This window comes from Schistocerca gregaria, chromosome 3 (assembly GCF_023897955.1).
Source record: "Schistocerca gregaria isolate iqSchGreg1 chromosome 3, iqSchGreg1.2, whole genome shotgun sequence".
Lineage (NCBI taxonomy): Eukaryota > Metazoa > Arthropoda > Insecta > Orthoptera > Acrididae > Schistocerca > Schistocerca gregaria.
Genome location: NC_064922.1, coordinates 608,573,544 through 608,598,305, shown reverse-complemented (window position 1 = coordinate 608,598,305; position 24,762 = coordinate 608,573,544). Strand labels below are relative to the sequence as shown.

Sequence of the window (24,762 nt, the reverse complement as noted above, 5' to 3'; positions counted from 1 at the left end):
CCCTCAGATGCCAACGTATTTATGGATCACTTAGAGGAAGCCTTCTTGGTTACCCAGGCCTGCCAACCCAAAGTTTGGTACAGATTTATTGATGACATCTTCATGATCTGGACTCACAGTGAAGAAGAACTCCAAAATTTCCTCTCCAACCTCAACTACTTTGGTTCCATCAGATTCACCTGGTTCTACTCCAAATCCCATGCCACTTTCCTTGACGTTGACCTCCATCTGTCCGATGGCCAACTTCACACATCTGTCCACATCAAACCCACCAACGAGCAACAGTACCTCCATTATGACAGCTGCCACCCATTCCATATCAAACAGTCCCTTCCCTACAGCCTAGGTCTTCGTGGAAAACGAATCTGCCCCAGTCCTGAATCCCTGAACCATTGCACCAACAACCTGAAACCAGCTTTCGCATCCCGCAACTACCCTCCCAACCTGGTACAGATGCAAATAACTAGAGCCACATCCTCATCCCCTCAAACCCAGAACCTCCCACAGAAGAACCCCAAAAGTTCCCCACTTGTGATAGGATACTTTCCGGGACTGGATCAGACTCTGAATGTGGCTCTCCAGCAGGGATACGACTTCCTCAAATCCTGCCCTGAAATGAGATCCATCCTTCATGAAATCCTCCCCACTCCACCAAGAGTGTCTTTCTGCCATCCACCTAACCTTCGTAACCTCTTGGTTCATCCCTATGAAATCCCCAAACCACCTTCCCTACCCTCTGGCTCCTACCCATGTAACTGCCCCCAGTGCAAAACCTGTCCCATGCACCCTCCCACCACCACCTATTCCAGTCCTGTAACCTGGAAGGTGTACACGATCAAAGGCAGAGCCACGTGTGAAAGCACACATGTGATTTACCAGCAACAAACTGTCCATTCACATGAATGGACACAGGCAGAAAGTGTTTGTTGGTGATGAGGATCACCCTGTGGCTAAACATTGCTTGGTGCACGGCCAGCACATCTTGGCACAGTGTTACACCGTCCGGGTTATCTGGATGCTTCCCACTAACACCAACCTATCGGAACTCCAGAGATGGGAACTTGCCCTTCAATATATCCTCTCTTCCCGTTACCCACCAGGCCTCAACCTCTGCTAATTTCAAGATGCCGCCACTCATACCTCACCTGTCATTCAACAACAACTTTGCCTCTGTACTTCTGCCTCGACTGACATCTCTGCCAAATTCTTTGCCTTTACATATGTCTGCTTGTGTCTGTTTACGTGCAGATGGGTGTGTGTGTGGGGGGGGAGGGGGCGGGGTAAAAATCATAAGGAGACCAAGAGATGAATAGAGAAAACAGATGCAGAAGGATGGAATAGTTATTGGGAGATGAAAGAGCTTGTACAGGATAGAGTGGCATGGAGAGCTGCATGAGACCAGTCTTCGGACTGGAGACGTTGACAAATGACCACCACTGCCAACACAAGAACAGCAACAACAAAACAGAAGATTTGGGGTAGGGTAATGAAATACACTAGTGGTGGAGATGATATATAGAGCTGAATGTGCAGTTAAATTTTAGCTGTGTTGTGAGGTCCCTACCATACCAACAACTTGGAAATTGGGATGTATTCCAGAAGAATTTCCTGAAATAATTTACCAACAGTCCACTTGTGGTTTATACTTTCTTGTCAAGAGGTGACACATAACTGTTGTTGCCAACTTCCTGTCGCCGGCTGGGGTGGCCGAGCGGTTCTAGGCGCTAAAGTCTGTGACCGCTACAGTCGCAGGTCCAAATCCTGCCTTGGGCATGGATGTGTGTGATGTCCTTAGGTTAGTTAGGTTTAAGAAGTTCTAAGTTCTAGGGGACTGATGACCTCAGAAGTTAAGTCCCATAGTGCTCAGAGCCATTTGAACCATTTTCCTGCCCCTGCAGACTAAAACTGAAGCTTAACCCAAACCAAAACTTAGTTTAATAATGTATAATGGCTGAATTATGAGTTGGTAAGAGGAAAAAAAAAATCATATTAAAAACAAAGATTCCAAGACTTACCAAGCGGGAAAGTGCCGGTAGATAGGCACAATAAATAAAACACACAAACACACACACAGAATTTCTAGCTTTCGCAACCGACAGTTGCTTCTTCAGGAAAGAGGGAAGGAGAGGGAAAGACGAAAGGATGTGGGTTTTAAGGGAGAGGGTAAGGAGTCGTTCCAATCCCGGGAGCAGAAAGACTTACCTTAGGGGAAAAAAAAGACAGGTGTACACTCGCACACACACACACGTAAGAATATTAGCTGTAAGCCATGTAATTTAAATAGATGCGTATGGTGCAAGCTGATTTTGTCAGTCCATTAAGAGGTCACAAACATTGGGAAACTGCTGATTTCATGCCCAGTGATCACAAGTTGGAGGTAAAAGGGGACATAGTCTTATATTGTCTATCGGCATACAGCCCCAAACACTGCATAGAGGCCCTCAAAGGTCAAGCATGAATATGCAATCAACCTGTGCCAATAAGTTATACTCAATTGTCTGCAAGGGCAGCAATGGTTTTGTAAATATATGATGTGAGCTGGGAAGCACGGAAACAAAAGTTTCATAGTAGATAGTACCACTCAGATAAGTGTGTTATGAAAGAAGTGATAGAGCTGCGTGGGGCCACAATGTTAACACAAAGGATAGTTGAGAATTAATGGAACACAAGTTTCATATAGTGGAGAACAAATTAGATGTCCCATACGAAAAAATTTTAGTGATGGACTTCGGTAATAGTTTAAGAGTAATCATAATTACCCAGTTAAGATGCTGCGGGCAAGGGCAGTCCTTCGAACCATTGAATCTTGTGGACCGGGAGAGAGGAACAGTGTCCCATGGAGCACATGTTAGGTAGTCAAGAGAAATGGTTCATGATGATAAGTACAACACCAGAGGTATCAGTAGGAATCAGACTTAGAGCCGAGGGAGAAGAGAGACCTTTAGAATGGGGGACCAGAAGAAATAAAAAGTGATATGGTGCCACATCTAAGGGAAATGAGGAACAAAGATGAGCAGCAGATGGAAAGGGAAAAGAACATGTGTGATGTTATACAAAACGACTCGCAGGAAGGAAAGATTTTAAGAACTAAAATGCAGAAGAAATGGAGAAGCAGCATTTGCTTACGTAAGTTTATTTGCGTGTGGTATTTGTGGCCTTGCAGAGAAGCACAATCACCAAGATTATTCTGAATATCACAAAAGAAGAAATTGTATTGGAGTGTACCAAAGTGAAAATAGAAACAGTACCTGACGTGGGAGAAGTTGAGGAATGCGGCCTACACAATATAGTTTCAGTGGACCAAGAGTCAAGGTTGTGAAATAGCAGACTGGAGGAAATGGTGCGAGTGAATCACTTAAACAAAGAAGAAAGGACTTTGACTGTTGAACTGTGAATTGGGTACCATGATGTATTTAAACTGCCGGGAGGTAGACTAATGTACACACTGAGATGGTGAAGTTTGAAATAAAGTTGAAACGGTATGCAAGGTACAGTGGTAAATATCCAACTGTATTGACTAACAGAGGTGCAAAAGGAAGGCCTCTGAAACAAGATAGGTGTGATGTTAAGGGAGGATACCATTACACCTAGCACAAGTAGGTTGAATTTCCTGTTATTGGTGATTCTGAAGAAGATTGATGCCTCAGGGTAGCTGAGAATAGTTGCTGACTGCTGGAGATAAAATGACATCTGCATTAGCTCTCTATTTCCACTACCCATATTGATGAGATTTTAGATAGCTTAGGGAAAGCCAGGAACTTCACCATTGTACACTGTATAAAGGGTTACTCTGTCTTAATGAAGTTATAGGTTGGAGTGGCCATTTGTTCTAGCCTCATGTAAGTTTTTGTGCTCTTCTGAATGTTTATTGATAACTCATGAAGAAACAGTAAAAAACAGACCAGTAAGCCAGCCCAGACTCTCATTTCACTATCATCATACCTCCTTTAGCCTGACATCCAAGTCTTTCTGTACTGTCCCCAGCCACAGAACCCTGAAAAATCTCGGCTTGACTCCATGCCATTTCACTACTGCACACAGCTGTTCGTGTACCAAGAAAGAGAAGATTAACAATCTCACTTTACCTCTCATCTGGTTGTGAGCTCCTATGTATGTATGTATGTATGTATGTATGTCACATCCTACATCGTGTTATGACAAATGTAACTATGAACAAAATTACATACAATATAGTCAATTGTTAAATAGTGGAAGGTCCAGGTAGGAATATAAACTACGTAGGAAAAGACAGATTGCTACTTACCATAAAGAAGACACGTTAAGCTCCAGACAGGTGCAGTTAAAAGGCACTTGCATAGAGCTTTTGGCCACAGCTTTCATCGTCCCGAGATCCTGGAGGTGTCTTTTGCTACCTAGTCGATTGTTAGGCTGTCTGTGTTAGGTGACAAAGCAAAAATGTTTCCAGCTTTTAGTGACTTCTGCTGTTTCAGAACTGTGGAGGACCTTCAAAAGCGTTTTTCTTGAATAATCCAAAAACCGTCGCCTTCAGCGAAAACATATCCCAACACAAAATTTAACTCTATTAAATTTCCTACAAAAAGGTCCTGTTCACTTTTCTTAGAAGACTAATACTTTGCACATAGCAAGCGAGAGAATATGAAAATTACATACATGGTTTTTTAAGGTATTGCAGTTTGCAGAAAACCCATAGATAGTGGCAACTGAATTGCCCTGTGTGTGCAAAATCTGCAAAATGTAAAGTTTTATTCTTTTATGTTTTTCTTTAATTAATGAAATAGACCTTTGCGCAGCAGCAACTTTATCTTTAACTCTTTAAAGACTGAACAATGCTGGTGGCGTTTTGGGTAACTGGGAGAAAGACAACATGAATGTTAACTTTGAGTATGGAGAACATTTGACAGTAATAAGTCCAAACTTTCTTCGTATAGCACCTATCTTCATAGGGCAGTGCCTTTACATTCTCAAAATCTTGAAGTTTTAAATTTGCCTATTATTAATGGTGGCAACTTTCACTCCCACCGCTGTCGACACACAAATGCCATAAGTCTTTCTTTGCTTTTTTGTCGCTGTGACATTTTTCCCTCCTTACAGCATAAACTTTTGCTGGGTGTAAACTATAAAGCAACCTAATTTCGTCACCATTCAAAAGATTCCCAGGTTAAGAACCTTGAATCAGTTTTCCTGCCTCCTCTCTCCTTTCTCCACCACCAATAGTAGACACTCTGCATTCCCACAGCTCTCCCCCTCTCAACTTAAAATCTTGACAGGGCTGGTTATGCCTTTTTTTACAAAAAAAAAAAAAAAAAAAAAAAAAAAAAAAAAAAATTTGATTCACTGAAGTGCTTAACACCAATCTTGAGGCAGTTTCTTGGACCATCTCACACTCAACATTTATACTTACTGGATTGTTACCATCTCTCATTCCTTGAAACCTTTTTAAAAACAAACACTTTGAGGACTTTGAAAGCTGACGTATATTTTTACTTTTCAGATCACGAGAATCTTACACTTCTGTAGTCTGTATATTTCAGTATTCCACACAAACAGGGTTTTTAAAGTAGTCTGTTATTGACATCATGGTTAATCATCAGCTTCTGTCAAATCATTAGTTTTCTTCTTTTCTGGGCCTTATTAATGTGTCAGATATACAGGGTGTTTTGCATAATAATGAGTCTGTCTACAGTTCAGCATGAGTTTTGCCACCATTTCAATCTTGTGAGATATGATTGTGTTCCCACTAGTACCACCATTTTACTTTGGGCTGGATAGTTTCATTTATGAGGAACAGTGATGAATGGAAAACTGCCAGGAGCTCCTCACTCAGTATGCACTGCAGAAAATGTTAAGAGTTCGCAAGCCTTATTCCGTAGTCCTGGATGATCTGCTAGGAGACATTCTGCTGAACTGTGCCTCACTAATTGTTCAGTAAGGTATATTTTGCACATTAATCTAGGATTTCACACCTGCAAAATGGCCATGGTGCAACAGTTGAACTCTGGAGATTATGTACAGCGACAGAATTTTGCTCGAGAGAGGTCATACTTGATTAAAATGACAACATTATTTTGTTTATGAGTGATAGAGCTCATTTTCATTTGGATGGCATGGTAAATCAGCAGAACTGTCATTACTGGGCGAGTAGAAATGTAAAACTAATGCGTGAGAGACCGTTACATAGTCGCAAGGTGACTCGTGTGTTGTAACAAGTACAGGTGTTAGTGGGCCATGCTTTTTCCAAAACAATAATGGAAACTCTGTAACTTTAACCTTGGAACGTTACATAGATAAATGATCACTGAATTCTTCCTATCTGAACGAAAAAGAAAACATACTTCTATCAGGTGAGTTTGGTTTCAGCACAAAGGGGCCACAGCTCACACAGCAAGAATGTCAGTGGAAGTTAGTAGAACTGTTTGGTGACATTAGTTGGCCGCATTGTTCCTCAGGCCTATGAAATGCTCATTACAAGTGAAAATTCTGTAATAAGAGGTTATCTGTCTAACTTTATCAATATAGTTGTACAAAAATAAAAATGAGAACATCCAGTTAATCAGTATTGAAGCGTAAAAAGAGAATTATTTGCTTGTTTTTATTGAAGTTTGAATTCCTAGTTAGCACTAAAGGTTGAGGTATAGCTAGTTAACAGATTATTTGCTTTTGCTAATTTCTGCCTTACAATGATATGCTTTTATAAAATCAGACCAGCTGGTTTTAAAATTTTACATTATTCCACTTACACGTAGTATTGCTTTTGGATAGCTTTTCACTAACCCTTGCCTGCTGCTAATTGTGCCTCCATTGCTTTTTCCCCCGCATCTTCCTCTGCCTGCTTGTTGTTTGCTGCCTGCTGGGAAATGTTTATCATATATTGGGCAAGCAGCATAAAGACGTGTGGCCTTCTTTCTGACAGATACACCTTTTGTCAGAAGTGCTTCAATGACATCCCTGGAGACACCGTCACCCTCGGCGATGATCCAACCCAGTCTCAAACGTGAGTATTAAATATATTTGATTCTGGAAAGTCTTCAGTGAAATACACCAAGGGAAAGGTGTACTATAGTTGAGGCATTGGGCGAGAAAGCAGCACATGAACAAGATTGAAACTGTCGCCTAATTTTCAGAGTAGTTTCTTTGGAGTTAAAAAGACTCGGGCTGGCACTGCAGCACTAGGACATTGACACACTATCTTATTTATGTGCCATCAATTGCTAAATGCCTCAATTATATTAAGATAGTCATAAATCATGTTAGGATAGTCATAAAGTTTAAGTATTCCTTATAAAAAAATAAGCTGTGACCATGAAATTTGGTGATGGTGTTATTCCTTCTCCATACATTCCCCATTCAATCCAACACATTTTTCCCAATGATGGGTGATTTGGCTGAGAATTTGATAGTTGAAATCTGTATTGTGGCTGTTCAGGAGAAGTTCTAGCTCAAAAATGGCTTTTTCTTTCTTGGAAAACCTGCCAAGCAATGGTTTTTTCATCTGAATAAGGAGAATACCGGGAGGGGGGTGGGGGGGGGGGGGGGGGCAGAGATATACAGGACATAATTGAGTAATCCAAAATAAACGACATTTGAGATGGAATGGAGCATAAATCTCTCTTTGGCAGCTTCTTGTTTTGCGTAATCTTGTCAGCCTGCTGTAACCTCTTCAGAAGACTTCAGTACTGTGTTCCTATGACAGTTTTCCCCTTGTGAGCATAATCAGTTAGCACCAAACCATGGCAATCCCAAGTAACACTAGGCTTCACCTTGCCCGATGAGGATTTGGTCTTCGCTATTTTATGGTAATAAAGCCACTGCTGACTTTGTTCCTCTACCTCGGCATCATAAGAAGACACCCAGCAATTGTCCATAGGGGTAAGGTTGCTAAAGAAATCACCTGAACTAGCCCTGACACAGTTGCAACATTTCTGTTGCTGCTTCAGTTCGGTAGGCAGTGACTTTGGTCATTTTCAAGATCTTGTGCAATATGTTTAAAACTGATCCATTATTAATTTTTGCTTTTTCCGCTATTGCCTCAAATATGATGCTCTAATTCGAGCAACAGACCTTTAACTTCTCTTGAGATTTCTGATTCTTCCCAGAGAGAGATAGTGTACAATTTCAATCTTTATCATTCAAAATTATCTGGACACACTAAAAGCAACCACACTGCCTAACCAATGTGTCACAAGATGGAGCAGTGTTCCTGTTTGCTTCCATCTAAGTGTGTAATGTTGCAGCAGAATTAATGCAGTATACCCCACTTCACCTGGGGGCTATGCCGTTTTGTTTTTGCTCCTCTAGTTGTGTGCTAAAGTACTGTGGCATAGGGATTTCAGCATGCACTAGAACTGCAGGCATGTACATGTAAACAAACAGTTAATTACAAGACTTGATTTCTTAGAGGTGATGATTGAAACTAATGACTACCCCTTATACAAGGAGTGGCGAGTTCTTTGTAATTAACATGTAAGATACAACTAGTGTTGCCGTACTCAATGAATGCCCATTGTACTTCACATTAGATAACTGTCAGCTACTAAAAGGCAGAAATTACTATTAATATTGTCTTCCAAGTCATTTATATACAATAGGAGCAGCAGTTTCTAGTACATTCTTCCTGTACAACACCTGAAATTGCTTAAACAGTTAATGACTCTCCATCCAAGATAATATGCTGCATCATCCCCTGCAATAAATTCTTAATCCAAGCATACATTTTGTTTGATACTCCTTATGATTGCACTTAAGAAATACTTATGTGGCATTGACTAAAATGCTTTTCGGAAGCTAAGAAATCTGCACAAATTTAGTTGTTGTGGCTTTCAGGAATGAGCAAAATTTGAGTTGGGTTTCAAAGGAGAGATGTTTTTGCAATCCATGCTGTATGGCGTGGAGGATGTTGTTCTGTTTGGGATAGCTCATTAAGTGTTAGCTCACAATAAGTTCTAAGATTCTACAGCAGATTAATGCCAATGATACTGGGTGGTAGTTGTGTAGATCATTTCTGCTGCCCTTCTTGCACGTTGGTGTGACCATTTCTTGTTCCATGATTCTGCAGTACAGTATACTATAGTTAAAAGACATGCTTACTCAGCCACAGAATCAGTATAGAATCTGATAGAGATTTAATTTTTCCATGGGAGTTTGTTCAATTTTAGCAATTTTCAGCTGTTCCTTTACACCTCTGACACTAATATCCATGTCCCTCATCTTTGCAGCTGTGCAAGAATTTAACTTGGTAATCCTTAACATTTGAAAGCAGAATTGAGCATTTATGAATTTCTTTGTTGCCCTCAATTTCTGTTGCCATAACATTGTCAAGTGTCTAGACACAAACATTGCTGCTACTGATAGGTTTTACACATGACAAGAATTTCTTTGTGGTTATGTAAGAGGACTTTCAATAAGATTCTGCTACGGTGGTGGTGGTGGTAGCTAAATTTTCAGTCCATCTATATTACTAGTTTTGACTTACAGCAATGAGACATGCACTTCAAATCCAAGAACCATTCCAAAACTGAGGGTTGTTCAGTGAGTAATCCAGATTCTGACTTCTGCTGTTGAATGATGAAGACGACTTTGGATTGTGCAATTGTCCAAGTCTATTTGATTGTCTTCTTAAACTTGAAGAGAACATTGGTTGATTTGTATGCTGAAGTTGAACAGTTAGTATCTCTGCCATCCTCTTCAGGGTAGTCTGTTGTTAAGACTAAGCAGTTCCATACTGCCCATTGGACTTTCTGTCCCATTATAGAACTTTTCTTTTACCATTACATAAACTTTTAGTTGGTTCTATACGTGGCTTCTTCGAGTTTCAAGAATGCATATAACATCATATTTGTGCTCAAAATGATGTGAAAATAAGTCTGTCTTAGTGCCAAATGTGCCTTCACTATTAGTAGACATAATAATAAGCTGTGTTCTTGAGAATCTCTGTTTCATTAAAAAATTGTTAGATGTCTTTGTAAAGAGATCAGTCAGCTCAGAGCCATTGACCTATGGATGCCGGTGTATTATTGGTACTCTGTGTGGAGTGCAGGCAGCCCTGCGAATTTTATGAGACGGCCATTCACCACCTTGTGTCACAATGGGACAAGTATCTTAACAGCCAGGGACAATACTTCTAATATACAGGTACTGATTTTTGTAATTATGCCTCTGGCTCGTTTGTTTTTGAACGCCATTTATAGATTCACTTGACTTTCTGCACCTGCCATTATGCAGTAAGGAGTCACTGGCTCAGTGTAGATATTGAGGTTTTCTATAACTTTGCCCCTGGAGTGAGGGCATCGTCTCCTTGAAGCCATTCACTGTAAAGCTGCCACAGGTGAACCTTTTAAAAAGTCTGCCCACAACAATATCCTTTTACTTGAAGTTGTGAGATCATGCCACCAGATCTATCACATCTTTAAACTCTTGGGCGAGGTGACCCCTGAAGGAAGCCACCACCAGCATTTTCCTTCCGTCAATCTAGTATTAGGTCATTTTTATCCATCCCTTTCCTTGGCATCAAATGGTAAGTCCTACAGGCATTATTTTCCTGCAAAGAATCACGTGATGGGAACTACCTTCCACCTGTTAGAGCACACAGCCGTCTTGTTTTCTGGCCTTTTCATTGCCAGAACTTTTTACAGGAACACGTTTTAACATCCTACACATCAACAGTAACATATGACGGCATATTGGAATAACAGGCGTTTGATGGACTTCGCCCATATGCCCTATCAAATAGTCACGCTGTTTCTGTAGATTGATTGTGTGACGCTGATACACAAGCAGCTTTCTGTCGGACACTGCAGGAAGTTGCTAAGGTAGCCTTGTTCTGCATCGTAATGTAAACCCCATGCATCTGCCATTACTCATTTTGAATTCTGTGGTGCATCCAGTTGGGAAGTTTCACTTCAGTTTTAATTTTAATAATGAACAGCCTCAGTTGGACTGTTTACCTAGAACTTACCTAGGTTTCAGTCGGGATAACCCAACCTTCAGAATAATAGTATTTGCTTGTCCATTGTGGACATCGTCAATCTAAAACTACAAATCCATAAATTATCGTCAGATTTTAAAACTTATCTGGCACTACTTTGGCCCCACATCGTGATCACGATGCAGCAGCCACGAGTGCTGTACTGGAACTTACCATAGCATCATGAGGCCTGCCTAGGTGGACACAATACCTTGTGCCTGTGCATAAACTGTATGATAGTTCCTTGTTGGGACAAGACGTGAACTTAACTCAAGTCAGTTCCAGTACAGCACTCGTTGCCACATCGCGGTCTCGAGGTGGGACAGAGGCAGTGCCAGATAAGTTTTACAGTCTGATGATAATTTATGGATTTGGAGTTTTAGCTTGATGATGTCCACTATGGACAAATGATAGATACTGTTATTCTGAAGAAGGTTTGGTTATCCTGACTGAAACCTAGGTAAATTCTAGGTAAATGGTGCAACTGAGGCTGTTCATTATTAAAATTAAAATTAATATTTATACAGTTGCTGACAGGGCCACGAAATGTTGAAGGTATTTAAGTTTCAATTCATCTCTAATACCTTCCATTTGCTATTTGCTAAATGGAAAACTTTAATTGTGTTTCTCTTGCACATATTGAATAATCTGCTGCTCTATTTTATGAAAACCTTCCCTGCTTCAATCACCTGTGTAGAACTGGCATTCTTTAATTTGTTATTTTTAATGGCACCACTACCACCTAACATTTACATCTGTATCGCCGAATTTTCTAAACAACCCCCCCCCCCCCCCCTGCACCTCTTAATGACAACTAACTATTAACATAAAATTAGCGTCATATGACATACTGCCTTTGTGAACCACCAACTCATTGAGCCACATTTTTAAACAGACCTGTAGCTGTATTTTGCAGTTATTATCGGTTGCTTCACTCTTTACAGTTCCTACAGCATTGGTAGTATTAGCAAACTGAATGACAGCTTCCTGCAGCTGAATTGTCATTGTTACACTGTAGCCACCATCGGAAATCGGTAGTGCTTAGAGCAGTAGTAACTTTAATGCAGTTCTTGAAGCTCATGTTTAATTTGTTCTGCTGTGTTTCAAACATTCTGTGTGAACATATTTTCATTAGCATTAGCTTTTTCCTTTGGAAATGTGTACTGTTGTTGACTGTTTGTCCACTTTTAAAGTCGATTCAGTTCCAAATAACGATGGATTCAGGCAAGCTGTACTTCAGATGTGGTAGATGTTCATAAAAAGCCAAGGTATGTGGTATAAATTCCCATAGTTGGCAGCACGATGAAATTTGCTTTTCATTCACAAGCCCACTCTCCACATTTGTCCTAGTGCTTAGCTAAGCTGGTGTTACCCCACCTAGCTTTTCGAAATCTTTAAATTAAATTGACACATGTCCTCAGTCCTCATCTGTAAATGTAAGATTATCTAATTAATATATCTGTTAATCTATTGCGCAATGTTAAATAGATTGGCTTCGGCAGCAGTTACCTAATCTGTGAGTGTAAAACAGCCTTGTATTTTTCTAATGATGAATTTGGGGGAAAAAACATTTCTTACAGTTGTGTAAATACAATATATCATTCTCACATCGCTCAAGTGGTATCATTACCAGTTTCAACTTACTACCAAGTCTTTATCAGATGATTTGAATACATTACACAGATGATCATGAATCGGAGAGGCCCAGAGAGGTGGTCACAGTGTTTTGAGTTGAGGCTGATCAGCATACCAACTCTACAGAGGTGTTAATATGATCTTCCTAGCTGAATCCAGCTGTGATAACAATAATCAACAACTTATTGATTATTTGACAAATAAATCAAAGAGTGGTCTTGGTTAGTATCTGCATTAAGAATGCACTGAATAGTAGAGGCATTGAGTCTTCGAGAGCCACACGAACCAGACCAATAACTTCACTTGCTTTCAGACGAATGATTGTTTGTTTATTTATTTGTAATTGAATTTGAAATGGTTTAAATTTATTGATGTGTTCATTGAAGGAACTCTTTGCACACTTAATTTAAAGCTAATATTGAAAGCAACTTGAAATAAGTGAATATTATCTGAAGTTGTACAAAGTCTTTAGACATTTATCGGAAGATCTTCTCTAGTCTTCCACCAACCTGATACTCTCCTTAAAATGAGCGAATCGTAGTCAGAAACACGCTGAAAAGTTTTATGTGACGTAGGTTTTTTTTTTTTTTTATTTGCAGTGAATTTCCTCAAGTGTTTAACCTATATGAATTTGGCACATGAAAGAAAAAAGTATTATGAGAAATAAAATATGTTGTTTGTTGTTATTTGAGGGACTGACTTCATTTCTGTAATGTATAATTACCAGCAAGAGATTTATGGTGGTATTAATCACACATTTAGTTAACATGGATGCTGATCAGATTGTTTTGTCATTGATATATGAATTTAAAAATACTAGGTGATCTGTGTTATTAAATTAAGGACATGTAACATTTGCTGTCTTTGAAAAATTTTCTTATATTTGCTTACAGTGTGATAAAAAAGGATCAGTTCAAGGAGATGAAGAATGATCACCTTGAATTGGAACCTTTTGTAGAATGTACTGATTGTGGACGAAAGCTGCATCAGATATGCGTTCTTCATTTGGACCAGATATGGCCACAAGGGTAAGACATTTAGTATTTGCTTTTCTCTTCCATGTTCTCAAAAAGAATTTTCATGTAGTAGGTAGTCTATTTCCTAAGTGTGTTCAATTGTTAACAGGATTGTTGTTAAACAATATAAGCAAAACAACAGAGTGCTGCTTATTGTAAAGATGACACGTTGACATGTTGATTTGCAGAGAGGCACAACGAAGACACTTGTACGTTAGCTTTCGGCCAAAACCGTTAAAAAACCATAGATTTACAGAAGCAAGCGCACCTCGTGCACACATGACTGCCATCTCTGGCATCTCAGACCAGATGTAACTGTAATGTAGAGTGGAAGCAGCAGTCTGGAGGGGATGGGAAAGGGGAATGGGTAGCAGGTTGGGGGAGAGAAGAGCACTGTCCAGCAGAATGTGCAGGGACTAGGAGGAGGTATGACAGGACTGCCAGCTGGTGCAGCATCGGGAGGCTGTGGGATAGGAAGGGGGGAGGGGAATGGGGAGCTGTAAAGGAGAGGAGCAGGGAAAGGGAAAGATGGGTGGGTGCATTGTGAAAGGGCAGCACGCACACAGGTTGAGTTGGCGTGAATAGGGAGGAGGTGATAGGACGGAGGGCGCGAAAACTATTGGATGGAAGATGTGGGTATAGCTGCTTGCCATAGGTTGATGATGGGCCAATTTCGGGAGTGGAGAATATGTTCCAAGGATAACTTCCATGTGCACAGTTCAGAGAAAAGCTGGTGGTGGAGGAAAGGATCTATACGGTTCAGGTAGTTAAGCAGCCATTTAAATCAAGCCTACGTTCAGCTGCATGTTATGCCACAGGGCGGTGTACTATGCTCGTGGCCTCAATTTGGCAATGGCTTTTCATCCTGATGGACAGCTGGTACGTAGTCACATAAATACAAAAAGCTGTGCAATTATTGCAGCAGAGCTGGTAAATGATTTGGCTGCTTTCACAGGCAGCCCGGCCTCTGATGGTGTTAGGATAAACGAGTGACAGTGTTGGAATTGCAAAAGCTGGGTGGGTGGATCAGGCAGGTCTTGCACCTGGGTCTGCCGCAGAGAGCTAATCCCTGTGGCATGGGGTTGGAAATGGGAGTAGTACAAGGATGAATAGGATGTTGGGGAGGTTGGGTGGGCCACAGAACACAAATTTAGATGGCACCCTAATTAAGGCATGGTGACAGATAATCAAAGCCCCGATGAAGGATTTAGCTCAGTTGTTCCAGTCTGGGGTGGTATTGGATGACAAAGGGGGCACTCCTTTGTGACTGGTTCCTTGGTCCGTGGGGTGGTGGGAGGATTGATGGTGTGGAGGGAAATGGCACTGGAGGTCTGTTTGCGAAACAGATCTGGGGGGGGGGGGGGGGGGGCTGAGTGTGAAGGCTTTGATAAGACCCTCAACATCCTGAGCAAGGGAGTTCTTGTCACTACAGATATGCCAAACAAGCTGTATGGGAGTTTTTTGTGTGGAAGGGATGACAGCTGTTGAAATACAGATGCAGGTACTGTTGGTGGTTGAGAGATTTAATGTAGCTTCTGAAGAAGGGTTTGGCTGGAAGATGAATGTATAACAATCTTCTTGTTCTGTCTGTCTGCAACTCATTGTGTCATTTTTATGGTGAGCAGCAATCTACCTTTTTCCTTGTATTGTTGATATTCCAACCTGGAGTTTCCATTGTTCAAATTACTGTTAAAGTTAAAATTGCAAATAAAATGTTTCTGTTTCATTTTAGGTTTTGTTGTGACAATTGTTTGAAAAAGAAAGGTCTGAAAAGGAAAGAGAATAAATTCAATGCAAAAAGATTACCAGCTACCAAACTGGGTACATATATTGAGACAAGAGTTAATAACTACCTTAAAAAGAAAGAAGCTGGAGCTGGTGAAGTCTTCATAAGAGTGGTTTCTAGTTCTGACAAAATTGTCGAAGTCAAACCAGGAATGCGCAACAGGTATGTTAGAAGTAACAACATTTCTCATAGTTGAGAACACAGCTTCTTTATTTTGCAACATATTAACTCATTGCCTACAAATATCAGTCACTCCACACATCAGTGTACTCTTAAGTGAATATTGGTTTTGAATTGAAAGATTTCTTTCTTAGTTAATACATATGTGCAGTGCAACATTCATAACCTTGTCATTTTCACTTAAATCCAAGAAATTGTTTCATGATGTTGCTTGTATGCATGTAAGTATTGTTCAAATTCCAAAAGTTGAAAATGATAAGCCAGCAAACTACATCAACTGTAATACTGCAGAACTAAATTGTGAACAGTACCAGCAATTGTCATTGAAATTTGTAGCATTTATCTGTACATTAAAACATGTTACATTAATTAGTGCGCACTCAGTATTAATTTGTCTTATAAAATGTGTTTGCATACAATGTTGTTTTGCAAGGTGAGCATAAGAATTGATAGATAACTGAATATTCTGTAAATAATTAAGCCTGTGCCTTCCATAATTATGCAAAGATAATGTGGAAGGTGGCAGGGGTAAAATACAGGGAGTGAAAGGCTATTTACAATTTGTACAGAAACCAGATGGCAGTTTTAAGAGTCGAGGGGCATGAAAGGGAAGCAGTGGTTGGGAAGGGAGTGAGACAGGGTTGTAGCCTCTCCCCGATGAAGGAAACAAAAGAAAAGTTCGGAGTAGGTATTAAAATCCATGGAGAAGAAATAAAAACTTTGAGGTTCGACGATGACATTGTAATTCTGTCAGAGACAACAAAGGACTTGGAAGAGCAGTTGAACAGAATGGATAGTGTCTTGAAAGGAGGATATAAGATGAACATCAACAAAAGCAAAACGAGGATAATGGAATGTAGTCGAATTAAGTTGGGTGATGTTGAGGGTATTAGATTAGGAAATGAGACACTTAAAGTAGTAACGGATTTTTAATATTTGGGGAGCAACATAACTGATGATGGTCGAAGTAGAGAGGATATAAAATGTAGACTAGCAATGGCAAGGAAAGCGTTTCTGAAGAAGAGAAATTTGTTAACATCGAGTATAGATTTAAGTGTCAGGAAGTCATTTCTGAAAGTATTTGTATGGAGTGTAGCTATGTATGGAAGTGAAACATGGACGATAAATAGTTTGGACAAGAAGAGAATAGAAGCTTTCGAAATGTGGTGCTACAGAAGAATGCTGAAGATTAGATGGGTAGATCACATAACTAATGAGGAAGTATTGAATAGGATTGGGGAGGCACAAAGGGATCACCAATTTAGTATTGGAGGGTAAAAATCGTAGAGGGAGACAAAGAGATGACTACACTACGCAGATTCAGAAGGATGTAGGTTGCAGTGGGTACTGGGAGATGAAGAGGCTTGCACAGGATAGAGTAGCATGGAGAGCTGCATCAAACCGGTCTCAGGACTGAAGACCACAACAACAAACAATGTTGACACATGGCACCAATGAATCTTCAACAGTAATCCACATGTACGTAACAAAGAACTTTACTCAGCCTGCTACTGCACAATAAAACAGCAGCAATAAAACATATATGAGAGGACACCACCAAAATAAAACTTCATTTGTGAAGAAATGAGACATTTACAACAACAATAGACAGTGCACACACACACACACACACACACACACACACACACACACACACACACACACACCTGCCGACAGCAAAATGCATCGAAGGCTTTAGGATAAAGACTATGCAATACTTTGTAACAACAAAGTGCTTTCGATGAGCGTGATGTTACAACTGTGACATTTTGGACAGGTCATGGAAAAATACTGCAAATGGTGATTTGAGGAACATTATTTTTGAAGTAAATTTCCTTGTGTACAAGGTGAATTGTGTTACTTGTGTGAATGTCGGATGAATTTCTTAAATCACGGAGAACTTGAATCTCTTTCAAATCTTAACACTTGGAGGAGCAGCCACTTTGAAAAATTTTGGGCCTGAAGATCTACCATTTATGCCATTATTAAAAATTTTACTGGTGCATTTGTGTTTGATATATCTTGAAGGGTAACACACTGAAAAAAAGAGGCCAAAATTCGAGGTTAGATTTTCATATTTATTTTAGTTCTTTCATAGATTATAAATTGTGCAATAACAATGGCAACAAGTATAATTATCCATCTGAAAAAGTGCAAGGTTAGTTCTCAAGCAGTTTCATATGTAATTGTCTTTTCTGTTTTTATTCAGCAAGGTAACCCATGAAATGTTTGGTGTGCAGCAATGAAATTTATAATCGACTTGTCATAAATATTCAGCTGCTGCAACTTAAGCTTTGCCCTTAGGATTCTGCCTAACCAAATTGTCAGAGAAATAACAGCAATAAAGTTCAATGACCAATATTATATGTTAAAGCTCAGATTTTTGGTATAACTATACTATATGAATATTAATTTAAACCATTCGGTTTCCCTATTTGTATACTTCCTTACATATTTACCTTTCTTTTACAGGGCAAGAACATCTAAATGCTCTTGTTCCAAAATGGCCTTATCATTGCACAAAAATAGATATTCTGCTGCACAAACAAATTCCATCCATTGACACATCAGCAAATGTTCAGTGGTCTTAGTTTCTCCACATTCACTCTGGCCATCTTTAGAATAATCCCACGTAACCACGTTTACTTTTCATTTTGCATCTCCCATTCTTAATGTATTCTGTGCTTTCCAGGTAGTTGCTGACCATGTGAGATTTCCTCTTTGGGCTCTGGTTTGTATTTGTAGTGTGTCCAACGTGAATATAGGCGGCGGACCTCAGCTCAGCCTTCTGGCGGTACTGCCGGTTGGATAAAGGTCTTCCTTGACATAAGACATGTTGGAACAGATTTTTGATTATACATCACGTACCTTGGGTTGATTTGCTGCTTCTTCCTCTCTATTTCACTGCCTACTTTGCTTGCAATATTTGTTTGTTTGTGCTAACAACAGTGGTATTGCTGTTGGCTGACTACATCACGTCCTATGCTCTGAATATCTAGTGTCATCACGTGGCAAGATAACTTGACATGATTGGCTAGCAAAAAGTGCACCACAGTCTCAATTTCAGTGCTCTGGAAGCACCATGCTTTATTTAGTGGAATTTTTATTTATACCTCTTTAAAGGGGGTAGGACGTCAAACGGGCCGACTCCGAGAAGGAGAGGCACCACAGGACATTTTAATTTGCACTGCCTATACTTTTACAAATAAATTCATAAAACTTTGTCAGCATGACCAGGAAGGATTCAGGATTCACACTCACAGCAGTGGAAGTTCAAAAACACGAAAAAATAGTATTTTTTAAATGTGAAATTTCATGATTTTTTCCCTTACTGTTGGCTACATTTGTTGCTATAGGTACACCTTTTATCATAAGTAAGAGAGATTCTTCGATGAATTTTGCACGGCATACAAACAATACTTACAGGTGTATGAAACTCTAGAATTTATTTAATCTATGGAAAACTGAATGGGCTATTAAGTCTTAAACTTCGTGTTTAGAGAAAGCTCGAATTTTATGGTCAATTATCTCAATTTCTACCTCAGATTTTAACAGATTTGGGAAATTCTAGAGTTTCACACACCTGTAAGTATGGTTTGTATGCTGTGCAAAATTCATCGAAGAATCTCTCTTACTTATGAATAAAAGTGTACCTACAGCAACAAATGCAGCCAATACCAAGTGAAAAAATGAAATTTCACATGTAAAAAAAATTGTTTTGTTATGTTTTTGAACTTCTTCTGCTATGAGTGTGAATACTGAATCCTTCCTGGTCATGCTGACAAAGTTTTATGAATTTATTTGTAAAAGTATAGACAGTGTAAATCAAAATGTCCTGTGGTGCCTCTCCTGCTCCAAGTCGGCCCGTTTCATGTCCTACCCCCCTTAATACAAAGGTATGCAGTTTCTGGAAATTTTTTTGTACTTGGCTGTGTATACACCCTGCTTGAGGAACCTGAATGTACTCCCCACCCCCACCCCTCCACACACACACACACACACACACACACACACACACACACACACACACACTTGGTTGGTGAAAATTTAGGTTACATTTCTAGGAACTATGTCCACAGTATTTCCTTTGCGCTCTGTGTTGATACTTGTATGTGCAGTAAGAAGAAGAATGTGTCTTGATATCAGGTGACTGATATTGTTTAGGTACTCAGTTTAATTTTTAGAACATAAAAATCTGTAAGGATGTTGCCTGAAATGGTGCATTCAATGTATTTTAAGTTTTGTTTGAATGTGACGTTTATTTTTAGATTTGTGGATGCTGGGGAGCTACCAGAGCAGTTTCCTTACCGTGCAAAAGCACTTTTTGCTTTTGAGGAAGTGGATGGAGTGGATGTGTGCTTTTTCGGCATGCATGTCCAGGAATATGGTTCAGAGTGCCCAAGCCCAAATACACGCCGAGTGTACATAGCATATTTGGACTCGGTTCATTTCTTTCGGCCACGTCAGTTTCGAACTGCGGTATATCATGAAATACTCTTGGGGTACCTGGATTACGTCAAGCAGTTGGGGTGAGTCTACAGCTCTTCAATCAGTAATGGTTCATTATAATTGTACTTTGTGTCTATTTTGTAACTTATAGTTGTGATTCCTGATGCTTGTGTTACGATGTTTTGTTTTGACGTTAATCCCATCCCTTTTTAAATAATGCATTATTTTCCTTAAAGGAGGTAAATGTACATGACAAGTAGTCTTTCATACTATATCCATGTGAAGGAGGTTTGTAGTTATAATTATGTTTGTTCTTTGTTGCTGTATTTATTTATTTGTTTTTCTAAAGAAAGAACGAAAATGGAACATTTGTCTGTCAGTAAATGTTTTGACAGTGCAGGCCAAGTGTTCCAAATAAACCTATCTTCGAAAATTTGCAAATTTCCCTATCATTTTAGCTCAGAATTGTAGTTGCACATGCATATTCACTTTGATCCAAGAAGTCCACAATAACTGTTCCCTTTATGACTAAGAAGGCAACTATGAAGTAAGTTTAGGTCCCATTACCTGTCACAGAATTCAATAAAATTATTCCATTTTACTTACTGAGATTAGAAAAAAATTATCTAGCAAGTTTAGCAACTTTTATGTTTTAACTGTTTCAAAATGTGGCTAATCATCTAGTAGAGTAAAGCAGTAAGTAATAAGATTGTTTTGAACACCACAGTGCTGTAGTAGGCGTGGTATGCCGGTAGGGGTGGTATGCGAGTCCCTTCCTCTGATGTTTTGAGCTAACTTATTTAGCCCTTTATGGCGGGGGAGGGGGGGACCTTCTGTTTAATGTGGGTTCCGGACTGTGGTGCATCTCAGCATTTGTCACATCAATGAACATTGCCAGTGGTGAAAGAAGTGACAAGTGACATAAAAATCCTAGGATTGACTGGAGATCATGCTCAAGACCTTTGGATTTGTAGTCCGGCATTTTACCGCTGAGTCACAATGGGGTGATCATCTAACATTTGAGAAGCAACTTTTCAATCACACTTCTCATGCAGAACACAAGAAGTTCATATCATTTGTTATTACCTGGTGTTGATACTGAATAATTCCATTAGTGGGGTCCAGATTTTTATGTTTTATAGAATGGAGTTTAGTCCTTCATTTTCTTGGAATAGCCATTTTTAGGTGTAAACAAACTATTTTAGCCTTGTAGTCTTTTAATGGAAAATACAATGAACACTAATATTAACATAGAGAATTTATTTATTTTGACACAGTTACTGTAAGTCATTATGGAAAATCAGCAATTAACTATTACTTATATCAGTACTTGAAAAAATGCATGAACAATTGAGATGTTTACCGATGCTACAATTATGTCCTTATTTGCCACATTTCTAAGTTTTGGAAAATAGAACTTTTTCTGCTGTTTCTCAGTACCTTTTTTGTAAGGTGAGAAAGATCTATTTACAGCACAAGAGTGCTTATTTCATCTCCGCATTTGCCAATGACCCTCAATACAGTTCATCTGTTTGAAGAATTTTTGTGCAGTGTTGACCCATCTAGTATACTGCAGCTGCTGATACAAGTCGAGATTAAAGCTGTCTACTGCAGTATTTGTCATAAGGGAAATGACAGTTGAATCCATGTTTATTCTTCCTATTGATGCTCATAATAAGAGCTGTGGGATCTTTGTGTTATGGTTTACTTAAATTTAAAAGAAACGAATACTAAGAAGATAGCAGTAACTAAAAAATGAGATCATGATTGTGTAAAATGTCGGCTTTACTTGGATCACATATGGCAAGCCAGTAAATAAATTTTAAATTTTAATTTGAAGATCTGAGGAGAGAGGAATGCTGTGTTTACTTATTTATTTTTAAGACATGGCAACAAATTACTCAGCTGTCAGTTGTGAAATTTGAGTCTTCCCCTATCCACTGCTGGAAAAAGACTAATTTTCGACAACTTCTGTTTAGAAATGACAAAATTACATTTATAGTGTGCTATTCTATGTGCTACAGATGTGCTGTTTGAATTCCATACCGAGTGGAGTTTTGTCGTCACTGTAGTGCTCACCGAATGGTGCTACCTGTGCTGAGAGATGGCATTCCGGCCGCTACGAAATATTTAACATCTGATTTTAAGAAAACTGTTTGCTTAAAAAATAAATTAAAGAATGATTTTTGCATATCTTACAGTTGGACATTTTCACTTGATAGAGGGTCCTTTGTTTTCAGTATTTGTCTTGGTTAATATGCTGCATCAAATTATGTAAAGAATTGCCTGGGATTTTAAAGAATTTTGCAGAGTAAAAATGCATTGCATAAGTTTTGTATTTGGTTGATTTTAGTTCATGCATTGCTGTGTGTGAGATGTAGCAGTAGTGCTTAAACGAAAACCCAGGGGCCGCATTTAAACATGTCGTCAGCACCTGGGGTGTGGCAGTGCATGGCAGATTAACTCATCCACAGCAGTTAAAGGGTTAACATATATTTCTGTTGTCCAACAACGGCATGTGGTCATATTCTCAAAGCAAAAATGCTGCAGATCTGCATCATACACAGTGTTGATTTCAGTGCGGGCTACACTTCTTTTACTTTCCAAATTGAACGTGTGTATGTAAAGGCTGTTAGTGATACCAAAGTTAGTGTCCAGTTTCTAGTGAATGAGACAGGAACTGAAATTGAAGGTTGCAAAGTAACAGCTGAAATGCTTAACTCTGTTTTCAGATGTTCTTTGCAAAGGGACACCCATGGGAATTGCCCCAACCTAATCATTGTACCAATGAAAAGATGAATGCAATAAGTATTAGTGTCAGTGGTATTGAGAAACAGCTGAAATAGTTAAAATTGAACAAATCTCCAGGGCCTGCTAGAATCCCCATCAGATTCTATACTGAATTTGCAGCTGAGGTAGCCCCTCTTCTAACTATAATATGTCGTAGATCCCTCAAACAATAAATGATGCCCAGTTCTTGCAAAAAGGCATGGGTCATACCCATCTACAGGAAGGGTAGTAGAAGTGACCCACAAAATTGCCGTCCAGTATCTTGGACATGGATTTTTTGTGGAATCTTAGTTCATGTTCTGAGCTCAAATATAATGAAGTATCTCGGAAGAAAATGACCTCCTCCATGCCAACTGGCACATATTTCTAAAGCACTGATCATGTGAAACCCACTTGAATTTTCTCACATGACATACTGAAAGCCTTGGATCAAGGAATTCGGGTAGATGCCATATTTGTTGATTTCTGAAAAGAATTTAACTCAGTACCACACCTACACTTATTGTCATATGGGGTATCAAGTGAAATTTGTGACTGGATAGGATTTTTTGGTAGAGAGGTCAAAGCATGTTACCTTGGATGGAGAGTCATTGACAGGTGTAGGAGTAACTTTGAGTGTGCTCCAGGGAAGTGTGTTGGGACCCTTGCTGTTCATGTTGTCCAAAATGAATAAATGTTGTATACTATGATTAAAATATTAGAGAGTCACTGTTGAAATCGACCAACTCCTAAAAATACCTGGGTGTAACATTTGGTAGGGATATGAAATAGAATTGTCACACAGGTTCAGTTGTGGGTAAAGCAGATGGTAGACTTTGGTTTACTGGTAGAATACTGGGTAAGTGCAATCACTCTACAAAGGAGATTGCTTACAAGTCACTCATGTGGCTAGTTCTAGAATATTGCTCAAGCATGTGGGACCTGTACCAGATAGGACTAAAAGGGAATATTGAACGTACACAGAGAAGGGCAACATATATGATCAGAAGTTTGTTTAATCCATGGCAGGGTGTCACAGAGACATTGAAGAAACAGAATTGGAAGACTCTTAGGTATTGAAGAAACAGAATTGGAAGACTCTTAGATATTGAAGAAACAGAATTGGAAGACTCTTGAAGATAGACGTAAACTATCCCGACGAAGTCTGTTACAAAGTTTCAAGTACCAGTATTAAATGATTACTCCAGGAATATGCAACAACCCCCTATGTATCATTCACATTGGGACTGTAAGGATAAGATTAGAATAATTACTGTGTGCACAGACATACTCAAACAATCATTTTGCCTGTGATACACACATGAATGGAACAGGAAGAAACCATAGTAACTGGTGCAATGAGACGTGCCCTCTGCCATGCACCTCAAGATGGTTTTTAGAGTGTAGATGTAAATGTAGATGTAGACTATAAAAATAATTAGACTTGAGTATCATTGATGCAGCAGCTTGCTGACACATTATTGAATTGTAAAGATCAACATCATTGTGTATATAGATTCTTGATTTTAATGCTATGCATAAATTTATTTATGTTTTTTTATTAAAAACAGTGTGTCATTTCAAAAGTCCTTTAGCCCCTACTTGTTCTGTGAAAGTCCTATTTAGCCCCTATTAGGCCTTTTTGGATTCTATAATGTACCGTGGTTACTCTTGGCAGCCTCATTACAGTGTCGCACTGATTGCTGAAAAGTACTTATATTCATTGTTAAGCCCCTAAAAATGTCCTATAAGTATATTTGCATGTAAATATTTGTTGAACATCCAACAGCTACATTTTCTGCCACAGAAAACATTTTCATATGCCCGTATGTGATTAACGTTTTGTGAAACGCTGGTCCCACCATCCATGAAGTGATATGGTTTTGTCGGAAAATTGATTTTCTTTTCAGTTTATTTCTTTTCTTAAATCTTTGTTTCTATATTACATTTGAATTACTTTGGAAATTAAAATTGACACTTAAACT

The 24,762-nt window shown here is 39.2% G+C and overlaps 1 protein-coding gene across 9 annotated transcripts in view; it reads left to right on the top strand.

The window, feature by feature from the left end:
• Positions 1–24,762, top strand: part of LOC126356233 (CREB-binding protein) — a 162,554-nt gene that overhangs the window by 97,122 nt on the left and 40,670 nt on the right. For 8 of the 9 annotated variants that reach the window (XM_050007059.1, XM_050007056.1, XM_050007055.1 and 5 more), the window contains 4 exons: positions 6,893–6,973; positions 13,471–13,605; positions 15,326–15,541; positions 19,828–20,088. In XM_050007059.1, the coding sequence (XP_049863016.1) occupies positions 6,893–6,973; positions 13,471–13,605; positions 15,326–15,541; positions 19,828–20,088 (693 nt within the window). Of the gene's footprint in view, positions 1–6,862; positions 6,974–13,470; positions 13,606–15,325; positions 15,542–19,827; positions 20,089–24,762 lie in introns of all 9 variants that reach the window. The other variant, XM_050007052.1, reaches the window with a different exon arrangement.